Raw genomic sequence first — 12815 nt, 5'->3', positions numbered from 1 at the left:
TAGGACTTCCTTAGCTTCTTCACTTCTTCACTTCTTTGGTCAAATCCTCCATAACTAATTTATGTTGTACCAAAGTGTCCATGATCAACTTGTGCAGCTTCTCATAACATGCGCATATTATCAATCAGCGCATGTTAACAAAAGTTATATAATTAGTTAATCCTAAGTGATTTAGTAGTGTAAATTTAATTTGTTAATATTCTCAGTAAGTTAAACGTTAGATAATATGTAAGAATGGATTAAGACCCATATTTTCTTGAGTTTGTCGTATTAGCGTGGATGCGGACTGGATGAGGAGGTAAAAAAGAAAATAAAAGATAGAGGGTTGAATTGCATTCTAAGCAGTAGACTTGGTGTTTGAAGTTAATTAAGTCAATTATGGCGTTTGGATTTTAGCATATATAGATGTAAGAGAGAAAATATGAAGTACGGTGTTGATTGGATCGAATAGACAACGCATGCAAGTAGGCAGTACGTGTCAGTATTCATGCATAAGTACTCCCAAGTGTCCACTTAAATCCGTTTTTATCTATCTGGAATCCACCATTACACCTACTACTATAACCCCCTCGACAATATCGATCGTTCTCTGATCTCTTCATCTTTATCTTTTCTTCTTCTCAAGTAAACAAGAATTAATAGTGAGTGTAAAGGCTGTTGGTCCAAATAAGAAAAAAAGGTTTAATTAATTAGAATAATCAGAGAGGTCATGCAGCCACCGCGCAGATATGCCTTTGGGAGGGTGGATGAGGCCACTCACCCTGATTCCATGAGAGCCACCTTGTCCGAGTTCCTCTCTACCTTCATCTTCGTCTTTGCAGGGGAAGGCTCTGCTCTTGCTCTTGGTAAATAAATAAATAAGTAGCAATATTTCTGCATCTTTCAGTTTCATCTTGTTACATTTGATTTCTTGTGCACTAACAATTTTATACAGTATTTTTTTCCCACAAAATTGACTTATAATAATAATTTCTTTATGTCAAACCTGATAGCTGTATTGATGTTGTTTTTATTCACATGTATATGGCTTAAATCGATCCGTTGTAAGATTGATCTCCTAGTAATATTGCATTAGAACGAAATCATTAATTTATTGCGCTGCTCAATCATGCATGCATGCAAATAGTTATAATTCTGTGAATGTGAATGTATATGCAGATAAGTTGTATCCCGACACAGCTTTAGGAGCATCAAGATTGACGGCCATTGCATTGGCGCATGCACTGTCGCTCTTTGCAGCAGTAGCGTCGAGCATGAACGTCTCGGGGGGACATATTAACCCGGCTGTCACCTTTGGTGCCCTCGTGGGTGGCAGGGTTAGCGTTCTTCGTGCTGTCTACTATTGGGTTGCTCAGCTCCTTGGTGCTGTTGTAGCCTCTGCCTTGTTGAGGCTGGCTACTGATGGCTTGGTAAGACAGATCTGGCCCCTTTAGATGTATTTAATAATTTGAAAAATATTTTCCACCCTCCAACACGGAGAATGAGTCATATCTCCGATCCAAACCTGAATATATATATGTTTGAATAGTTAACCTAAATAGTGGCTCACCTAACTTCTTAAATTAAGAATAGACATCGGACATATTAGTGCATAAATTTGTGTATACATGTCGATTGGTAAATGTAAACAGTTAATACGGCGAGCTATTTGTGAGGATATTTTCCTGTCATATATACCATACTGTTTTATTTTCTCTGTTCCTCTTTCTTGCTCACTCAGCTTGCTTTTGGTGAATACGGTAGTCTTGTATATTCTGGTTTTTCCTTGTGCATTGAAGTGAGGGAGGATTAATCCTCTTATTTGGTCTTGACCAGCAGCTAGCTAACTCATTATACAATTACTCTTCAACCCCAATTTATGTGAGACCCTTCGTTTTATGTGAATTTTGACCAACATTTAAAAAATAATTATCATATATATTGAAGTGTAAGTAACTTACAATACTTTCTGTAGATAGTTTTTGAATATAATATTGAATAGAGAGTGTGTACTATTTTTCTTCTTTGAGTTTATTAAAGATTTCTTGTGGGTTCAGAGGCCACTGGGATTCGGAGTAGCAGCAGGAGTTGGCAACTTGAACGCACTTGTGATGGAAATAGTAATGACATTTGGGCTGGTATACACAGTTTATGCAACTGCCATTGATCCAAAGAGGGGAAGTTTGGGCATCATTGCACCTCTCGCCATTGCTTTCATAGTTGGGGCTAATATATTTGTTGGTGGGCCTTTTGAAGGGGCATCCATGAATCCTGCAAGGGCATTTGGGCCTGCTCTTGTGGGCTGGAGGTGGAGGAACCACTGGATCTACTGGTTGGGCCCATTTATAGGTGCAGCCATTGCTGGACTTATCTATGAGTTTGGGCTTATACAATCTGAGATAGCTCCAATCCACACTCACCATCAACCCTTGGCTCCAGAAGATTACTAAATAGCACATTATATTGAAGATTTGTGCTAGACTCTGACTCGTTTCGTGAAGTTTGTCTCTGTTTAATGTAGTCTCGTGGAGAGTGTTCAATAGTTACATTTTGTAAGCTTCTAAATAATAGCATAATGTTGTCAGCAATAATTTATGTGTTGTCCGTAATGTTTCTTTTTTCGTCGTTTGTCCATGGTCCATCTCATTCAATAGCCAAAGTAATACGCATGTGTCTAAGGAAATTTTTTTTGGTTTGGTAACCAACTTTGTTGAATTTCTTTAGTTTGGTAGCTAACTTTGTTGAATTTCATTGATTTGGTATTCAACTTTGTTGAATTGTCAACATTGAAGAAAAAGAAGGAAGCATGTGCAAATTATTAAATATAGTAGGCTTTAGAGAGTGTGGCTTCGAATATAAAAGGAGAGCTTCAACTTTCATTTCTACATACCAACAAAGAGAGAGAAAGAGTGAGGTTTTACAGATAGGGTATAAGAAAATAGTCTATGAGAAAAATTGAGAGCGATATTGTAGTGAGGTGAGAATATCAAAAGAGAGTTATTTCTTTTGAGTGTTGTAGGTGGTCTTTGGAGTATTTTACTCGAACCTACAAAGTGTAAAATTCCTTGCTATAGTGATATCAGTTGCTCGTCTCGGGGCCGTGGTTTTTTCCCTTATTCAAAAGGGTTTTTCACGTAAAAATCTTGGTGTCATTGTCATTCTTTTATTCTTGTTAATTACCGTATCTCGGTGCTATATTATTATTCTCCTTTTATTACTGTGAATATTATTTCTGTAGGGGGTTTATTCCCAACAACTGGTATCAGAACATATGTTCTGCTCGTTCACAGAATTACTATTCACTGTCGGTAGTACTATACTCAGCGAAAAATAAAAATGTCCGGAGTAAAGTACGAGGTAGCAAAATTTAACGGAGATAGCTGTTTCTCAACATGGCAAAGAAGGATGAGAGATCTGCTCATCCAACAAGGATTACACAAGGTACTAGATGCTGATGCCAAAAAGCCTGATACCATGAAAGCTGAGGATTGGGCTGACTTGGATGAAAGAGCTGCTAGTGCAATCAGGTTGCACTTATCAGATGATGTGGTAAATAACATCATTGATGAAGACACTGCACGTGGAATTTGGACAAGGTTGGAAAGCCTATACATGTCCAAAACGCTGACAAATAAATTGTACCTGAAGAAGCAGTTATACGCCCTACACATGAGTGAAGGTACGAATTTTTTGTCACATTTAAATGTGTTTAACGGACTAATCACACAGCTTGCCAACCTCGGAGTGAAAATCGAGGAAGAAGATAAAGCCATCTTGCTATTGAACTCGTTGCCATCTTCGTACGATAATTTGGCAACAACCATCCTGCATGGTAAGACTACTATTGAGTTGAAAGATGTCACATCGGCTCTTCTACTCAATGAGAAGATGAGAAAGAAGCCTGAAAATCAAGGACAGGCTCTCATCACAGAAGGTAGAGGCAGGAGTTATCAAAGGAGTTCGAGCAACTATGGTAGATCCGGAGCTCGTGGGAAGTCTAAGAACCGATCCAAATCAAGAGCCAGAAATTGCTACAATTATGATCAACCAGGTCACTTCAAAAGACATTGCCCAAATCCAAGAAAGGGCAAAGGTGAAAGCAATGGCCAGAAGAACGACGACAACACAGCCGCCATGGTGCAAAACAATGATAATGTTGTCCTGTTTATAAACGAGGAAGAGGAATGCATGCACTTATCAGGTCTAGAGTCGGAATGGGTGGTTGATACAATAACATTTTACCATGCCACACCGGTAAGAGATCTTTTTTTGTAGATATGTAGCAGGTGATTTCGGCCTTGTGAGAATGGGTAACACAAATTACTCAAAGATTGCAGGAATTAGTGACATTTGTATCAAGATAAATGTCAGATGCACATTGGTTCTGAAGGACGTGCGACATGTACCTGATTTGCGGATGAACTTGATCTCGAAAATTGCTTTAGACCGAGATGGATACGAGAACTATTTTGCAAATCAAAAGTGGAGACTCATCAAGGGATCATTGGTGATTGCAAAAGGGAGTTGCTCGTGGCACGTTGTACATGACTAATGCATAAATATGCCAAGGTGAATTGAACGTGGCACAAGATGAGATTTTTGCAGATTTGTGGCACAAAATAATGTGCCATATGAGCGAGAAGGGATTGCAGATTCTTGCCAAGAAATCACTCATTTCTTATGCCAAAGGTACAACGGTAAAACCTTGTGACTACTGTTTATGTCACGACCCAATTTCACCTATAGGTCGTGATGGCGCCCAACACTACAGCTAGGCAAGCCAACTGATAAATCAAACATATATTGATTAAACTTTTAATCCAAGAAAATCATAAAATACCAAATTCTATCAATGTGTGTGCCAAGACTCGGTGTCACAAGTGCATGAGCATCTAGTAGATTATACAAAACTCCAAATACTGTCTGAAATGAAATAGACAGAATGTAAATATAAGAAGAGACACTGGTAGCTGCAGAACGACTCAGAAAGGCAGCTCACCACTATGCCTCGGGATGGCGTGGATATGTGATGATAGGTCATCCACTAGTACCTATCTCAGATCCTGCACAAAAAGTGCAGCAAGTGTAGTATGAGTACGTAAACAACGTGTACCCAGTAAGTATCAAGCCTAATCTCGAAGTGGTGGAGACGAGATGGCCGACTTTGACACTCACTATGGGTCAATAATAATAATTGAAATAAACTAAAATATTTAAATCAGCATGATTCACAGAATATAACAATAATTTATTTAACCAACAGAAATAATTAAATTCTTTCAAAATGCAACAATTCTCAATTAAATTCTTTCAAAATGCAACAATTCTCAATATATATATTAAATCCTTCAATTTCAATAAAAATTCTAATTTATCAAATAGCTTTATAAGCTGTAATTCAATTTCAATGAATAAATAGCTTTACAAGCTGCAATTCAATTTCAATGAATTTTTAATTTATCAAATAGCTTTACAAGCTGCAATTCAATTTCAATGAATTTCTAAATTATCAAATAGGTTTACAAGCTGCAATTCAATTTCAATGAATTTTTAATTTAACAAATAGCTTTACAAGCTGCAATAAACCGTCAAAGTATCGTGTAATTATTATTATTATTATTAAGCACGATTTCTGCCGAGGACATACGACCCGATCCAGAGTGTCGTGTACACTACCGAGGGACGTGCTGCGCGATCAATAGATGCATCTATCCTGCCGAGGCGTTCGGCCCGCTCCACAAGAAAGGAGGACATTTTCTTATGTACCTCCGGAAGGAGAGTATATTTATTAAGAGATAAATTCGGGAGGAAGAATAATTTCTTTTAACAATTAATTAATTTAAACGGAAAATCAAGCATATAAGGTTTCTATCCTTTAATATCTTTATCTGAAAATTCACAATGTATTCATATATATATAGTAATTCATGCTTTGAGTCCTAAACTACCCAGACTTTAGCATTAATAGTAGCTACGCATGGACTATCATCACCTCGTGCGTACGTAGCCCCCCGCAATTATCAATAATTATTCAATTTAATCCCTATGAGGTAATTTCCCCCTCACAAGATTAGACAAGAGACTTACCTCGTCTTGCTCCAATTTAATCCACTATAAGGCCTTTTCCACGATAATCACTCTGTCTGGCTCGAATCTAGCCAAAATAATTTGATACAATCACTAAAAATTATAGGAATCAATTTTATAAGAAAACACTACATTTTAAATAAAAATCCTGAAATTAATTAAAAATTCGTCCATGGGGCCGACATCTCGGAATCTGACGAAAGTTATGAAATCCGACAACCCATTCAATTACGAGTCCAACCATACAAATTTCACCAAATTCCGACATCAACTCGACCCTCAAATCTTCAATTAAAGTCTTTGAAGATTTCTACCATTTTCAACCCAATCTATACCCATTTGAACTCAACAATCTTTCCATAAACCTTATTGATATGTATAAATGATACTATTACACCCAAGAATCATACTCTTAATCACCCATCTTTACCCAAACTCAAAATTGAAGACTATGGGTTAGAACCTTACCTCTTGGGTGAAGATCTTGTGATATTTCCTTGTTGGATTTCAAAGCTTGAACAAGATCTTGATGAACAAAGTACTTAAGCTTCTTCCTCTCTCTAGAACACTCTCCCTTCTCTCTAAAAATATCAGATTTTTGCTCCAAAATGAGCTTCAAGGCTTATTTATCGAAGTTGGGTCGGGTTATAACAATAGAAGAATGGATACTCCAAAAATTTCGGACCAGGCTACAGACCTGGCCTCGCCAGGCTAAAGCCTGGTTAAGCCTCGCTTTTGGATGGCCTCGCCAGGCTAAAGCCTGGTATTACACCTGGCCTCGCCAGGCTAAAGCCTGGTCTTACACCTGGCCTTGCGAGCTCTGTAGCGAGCTACAGGACAACCTTTGGGTATTTGATCATAACTTCTTGTAGCAATGTCCGAATGACGAACGGTTAAAAGCGTTAGAAACTAGACTCAAAGATATTTTATTTGATAGGTAGATCATCACATAACGCCATATATATATATATATATATATATATATATATATATATATATATATATATATATATATATATGTAGATATTCTTGTTCAAAGTTGGGTCCTGTGCGAACTCACTTGAAACTTTAGTCTTATGAAATTTCCAACTTCTACATTCGATGCCGAAACCTATCGAATCAAGTCCGATTGACCTCAAATTTTACACACAAGTCATAAATGACATAACGGAGCTAAAAAAATTTTCGGAACTGGATTCCGACTCCTGTATCGAAAAGTCAACTTAAGGAACCAAGTGTTCCGATTTCAACCCAAACACTTCCAAATCCTGAACCAACCATCCCCACAAGTTATAAATCATTTAAAGAACATACTGGAAGTTTTATTTTAGGGAACGGGGTTCTAAAAGTTAAATAACCGGTTGGGTCATTACATTCTCCACCTCTTAAACAAACGTTCGTCCTCGAACGGGTTTAGAATTGTACCTGGAGTGCTGAATAAGTGTGGATATCTGCTCCGCATGTCTTCCTCGGCCTCCCAAGTTGCTTCCTTGACTGGTTGGCCCCTCCATTGGACTTTTACTGTAGAAATCCTCTTGGACCTCAACTGGTGAACATGTTTATCAACAATGGCAATTGGCTCCTCTTCATAACCCAAGCTATTATCTAGCTGAACTGTGCTGAAGTCTAACACATGTGATAGGTCGGCATGATACTTCCGGAGCGTAGATACGTGAAAAACTGGATGAACTCCCGATAGGCTAGGAGGCAATGCAAGCTCATAAGCAACCTCCCCAACTCGTTTCAACACCTCAAATGGGCCTATAAACCTTGGGCTCAACTTTCCCTTCTTCCCGAATCTCATAATTTCCTTCATCGGTGAAACCTTCAAGAGAACTTTTTCACCTACCATAAATGATATATCACGCGCTTTTTGATCCGCGTAACTCTTTTGTCTGGACTGTGCTGTACGAAGTCGCTCCTGAATCAACTTTACCTTTTCCAAGGCACCCCTTACCAAATCAGTACCATATAACTTAGCCTCACCTGGCTCAAACCATCCGATAGGTGAACGACATCGCCGACCATATAAAGCCTCAAATGGAGCCATCTCGATGTTGGATTGGTAACTGTTATTATAAGCAAACTCGGCCAAAGGCAGGAAACGATCCCACTGACCTCCAAAGTCAATCACACATGCAAGAACTCGGCTGGGCTCTGAAATATCCAGCCTCACAAGTTTGTTAGCCAAGGACTGAATATTTGAGGCTAATGGCCTTTCCTCTGCTGAAATGAAAGCCAAACTACCCATACTCTCCGCCTTCCTGCTCAAGGCATCTGCAACCACATTTGCTTTGCCCAGATGATACAAGATAGTAATATCATAATCTTTTAGTAACTCCAGCCATCTGCGCTGCCTCAAATTTAGATCCCTCTGCTTGAACAAATGCTGCAAACTGCGATGATCAGTGTAAACTTCACAAGACACCCCATAAAGATAATGCCTCCAAATCTTTAGAGCGTGAACAATCGCAGCTAACTCCAAATCATGTACTGGATAATTCTTCTCGTGGGGCTTCAGCTGACGTGAAACATATGCAATAACTCGCCTTTCCTGCATCAATACACAACCCAATCCAACGCGTGACGCGTCGCAATACACTGTATATATTCCCGAACCAGATGGTAACACTAACATGGGTGCTGTAGTCAGTGCTATCTTGAGCTTCTGAAAGCTTGACTCACAATCATCGGACCATCGGAACTGAACACCCTTCTGGGTTAATTTGGTCAAAGGTGCTGCAATAGATGAAAAACCTTCTACAAATTGACGATAATAACTTGCTAAACCCAGAAAACTCCTGATCTCAATTGCCGAAGTGGGACGATGCCAATTCTGAACTGCCTCAATCTTTTTGGGATCAACTTTAATACCTTCGCCCGATACAATATGTCCCAAAAATGCTACAGACTCTAGCCAAAACTCACATTTAGAGAATTTAGCATATAGCTTTTGTTCCCGTAATGTCTGAAGCACTACTCTTATATATTGCTCATATTCCTCCTTACTGCGCGAATAGATTAATATGTCATCAATGAAGACAATGACAAACGAATCAATATATTGCATGAATACCCTATTCATCAGATCCATAAACGCTTCCGGGGCATTAGTTAAACCGAAGGACATCACCAGAAACTCATAATGACCATATCTAGTCCGAAAAGCAGTCTTCGGAACATTCGAATCCCAAATCTTCAACTGATGGTACCCCGACCTCAAGTCGATCTTAGAGAATACCCTAGCACCCTACAACTGGTCAAATAGATCATCAATACGCGGCAACGGGTACTTGTTCTTAATAGTGACTTTGTTCAATTGGTAATAATCAATACACATCCGCATTGTTCCATCCTTCTTTTTCACAAATAATACTGGTGCACCCCAAGGCGATACACTCGGTCTGATGAACCCTTTGGCTAGTAACTCTTCAAGCTGTTCTTTCAATTCTTTCAATTCTTTTGGAGCCATGCGATACGGTGGGATAGATATAGGATGGGTATCTGAAGCCAAGCAATACAGAAATCAATATCACGATCAGGTGGCATACCTGGAAGATCTGACGGAAATACATCGGGGAACTCCCGAACTACAGGCACTGAATCAATAGCCGGAGTCTCTGCAGTAGTATCCCGAACATAGGCTAGATAAGCCAAACAACCCTTCTCAACCATGTGTTGAGCCTTTATAAAAGAAATAACTCGATGAAATGAACTAACAGGCGAACCCTTCCACTCTAGCTTAGGAAATGCTGGAATAACCAAGGTAACAGTCTTGGCATGACAATCTAGAATAGCATGATATGGAGATAACCAGTCCATGCCCAGAATAATTTCAAAATCGGTCATCTCAAGCAATAGGAGATCTGCTCTAGTTTCATAACCACAGAATGTAATAATACAGGACCGGTAGATCCGGTTCACAACAACAGAATCGCCCACAGGAGTGGACACATAAACAGGAGTACTCAAGGACTCACGAGAAACACCCAGGAATGGAGCAAATAGAGATGACACATATGAATACGTAGATCCTGGATCAAATAATACTGAGTCATCTTTGCCACAAACAGAAATAATACCTGTAATCACGGCATCTGAGGCCTCTGCATTTGGTCTATCCGAAAAAGCATAGAACCGAGCTGGAGCGCCAACTATCTGGCCTCCGCCTGACTGGCCTCCACCTCTAGGACGGCCCCTACCCCCCTGTCCTCCACCTCTGGGTGGTCGGACTACTGGTGGAGCAACTGGTCCGGTAAGCATAGGCTGCTGACCCTGCTGTACTGGCCTACCCCGAAGCTTGGGGCAAAACCTCCGCATGTGACTGGGATCCCCGCACTCGTAACAACTCTTCGGTGCGATGAGCTGCTGACTAAGTGTCTGGCCCTGGGGATGTGAATACCCACTGGGAGGATTCTGAATAGCTGGTGGGCGGTAAGAACTCTCTGGGATAGCACTGAGATAAGGTCACACTGGAGCACCTCGAGGAGGTGGTGGTGCTGGATATGGGGGTCTGCTGGACTGCCCCCTCACGAACTGACCTCTGCCCCCGGATGGAGCACCTCTGAACTCTCCAGAGTACCTGAACCGCTTATCTCTCATAATCTGCTCTCGGCTCTGCTGACGTACACCCTCAATCCTCCGGGCTATCTCCACAACTCGCTCATAAGAAGTACCCATCTCAACCTCTCGAGCCATAGTGGCCTGAATACCAGTATGTAAACCGGCTACAAACCTCCGCACTCTCTCCGCCTCAGTAGGGAGTATCATTAGTGCATGGCGAGATAATTCAACAAACCTCGCCTCATAATCAGTCATGACATCTGATCCTGCTGGAGCTGCTCAAACTGAAACCGCAACTCTTCCCTCTGGGAGGGTGGAATATACCTACCAAGAAGATACGGGTGAACCTGTCCCAAGTCATGGGAGGAGAATCTGCTGGTCTGCCAAGAGCATAAGACTGCCACCATCTACGGGCTCTACCCTCTAGCTGAAAAGTAACGAAATCAACCCCATGGGATTCCAATATCCTCATGTTGTACAGTCTATCCTTGCAACGATCAATGAAATCCTGTGGATCCTCATGTCGCTCACCCCCGAAGACAGGAGGATGTAGCCTAGTCCATCTATCCAATAGTTTCTGAGGATCGACGGCTACAGCTGGCCTGGGCTCAGGTGTAGCTGCTACCACTGGTTGGGCTCCACCCACGGGTAGTGCACCCTGGGTCTGATATACAGCAGATGCCTATCCATGAGCCTGCGCGGTAGGGGTCGGTGCTCCCCCGCCCGCCTGAGATGTGGCTGGGTCTGCCGGAAATAAACCGGCCTGAGTCATATTGTCCATGAATCGCAGCATACGACCCATGACATCCTGAAATCCCGGTGCAGATATGAAGTCCACCGGAGCTGACTTTGCAACAGGCACCTCACCCTGCTCCTCAATAATGGGATTCTCTGTTGGATCCACTGGCGGCATAACCGGAATAGTCCTGGGACGTCCTCGCCCTCTACCACGGGCTGGAGCCCTCCCTCAGACTCTGCCTCGGCCTCTAGCAATTGGGGGAGTAGCTCTTCCTTGGTCTGGAACTTCATTCGAGCGGGTTCTCACCATCTGTGAGAAAATAAGAGAAGGAGTTTTAGTGCTACATTAATTGCACGATGGAATGTGAAGAAAGGTAATTTCCTAACACCCTATAGCCTCTCGAAGATAAGTACAGACGTCTCCGTACCGATCCACAAGACTCTATTAGGTCTGCTCATAACTTGTGAGACCTACGTGAACCTAGTGCTCTGATACCATGTTGTCACGACCCAATTTCACCTATAGGTCGTGATGGCGCCCAACACTACAGCTAGGCAAGCCAACTGATAAATCAAACATATATTGATTAAACTTTTAATCCAAGAAAATCATAAAATACCAAATTCTATCAATGTGTGTGCCAAGACCCGGTGTCACAAGTGCATGAGCATCTAGTAAATTATACAAAACTCCAAATACTGTCTGAAATGAAATAGACAGAATGTAAATATAAGAAGAGACACTGATAGCTGCAGAACGACTCAGAAAGGCAGCTCACCACTATGCCTCGGGATGACGTGGGTATGTGATGATAGGTCCTCCACTAGTACCTATCTCAGATCCTGCACAAAAAGTGCAGCAAGTGTAGTATGAGTACGTAAACAACGTGTACCCAGTAAGTATCAAGCCTAATCTCGAAGTGGTAGAGACGAGATGGCCGACTTTGACACTCACTATGGGTCAATAATAATAATTGAAATAAAACTAGAATATTTAAATCAGCATGATTCACAGAATATAACAATAATTTATTTAACCAGCAGAAATAATTAAATTCCTTCAAAATGCAACAATTCTCAATATATATATTAAATCCTTCAATTTCAATAAAAATTCCAATTTATCAAATAGCTTTACAATCTACAATTCAATTTCAATGAATTTCCAATTTATCAAATAGCTTTACAAGCTGCAAATTTCAATTAAATTTCAATAAATTTTTCAATTTATCAAATAGCTTTACAAGCTGCAATTCAATTTTAATGAATTTTTAATTTTTCAAATAGCTTTACAAGCTGCAATAAACCGTCAAAGTATCGTGTAATTATTATTATTATTAAGCACGATTTATGCCGAGGACGTATGGCCCGATCCAGAGTGTCGTGTACACTGCCGAGGGACGTGCAGCGCGATCAATAGATGCATCTATATTACTGAGGTGTTCGGC

The 12815-nt window shown here is 40.6% G+C and overlaps 1 protein-coding gene across 1 annotated transcript; it reads left to right on the top strand.

Moving 5' to 3' along the window:
* The first annotated feature begins 536 nt into the window (after positions 1–536).
* Positions 537–2611, top strand: LOC107819308 (putative aquaporin TIP3-2). Its single transcript, XM_016645410.2, has 3 exons — positions 537–845; positions 1159–1409; positions 2037–2611. The coding sequence occupies exons 1-3, from the start codon at positions 710–712 to the stop codon at positions 2427–2429; spliced, it is 780 nt and encodes a 259-aa protein (XP_016500896.1). The 5' UTR covers positions 537–709; the 3' UTR covers positions 2430–2611.
* Positions 2612–12815: the final 10204 nt, after the last annotated feature.

The sequence above is a fragment of the Nicotiana tabacum genome, chromosome 22 (assembly GCF_000715075.1).
Source record: "Nicotiana tabacum cultivar K326 chromosome 22, ASM71507v2, whole genome shotgun sequence".
In the NCBI taxonomy this organism is placed as follows: domain Eukaryota; kingdom Viridiplantae; phylum Streptophyta; class Magnoliopsida; order Solanales; family Solanaceae; genus Nicotiana; species Nicotiana tabacum.
Note: the sequence above shows the minus strand (reverse complement) of the source record. Positions and strands in the feature narration are given on the sequence as shown.

Coding starts and splice junctions, on each gene's coding strand:
- LOC107819308 (XM_016645410.2), top strand. CDS start 710: ATGCAGCCACCGCGCAGATATGCCTTTGGGAGGGTGGATGAGGCCACT. Junction 846..1,158: donor AGGCTCTGCTCTTGCTCTTG/GTAAATAAATAA, acceptor ATGTATATGCAG/ATAAGTTGTATCCCGACACA. Junction 1,410..2,036: donor GGCTGGCTACTGATGGCTTG/GTAAGACAGATC, acceptor TTGTGGGTTCAG/AGGCCACTGGGATTCGGAGT.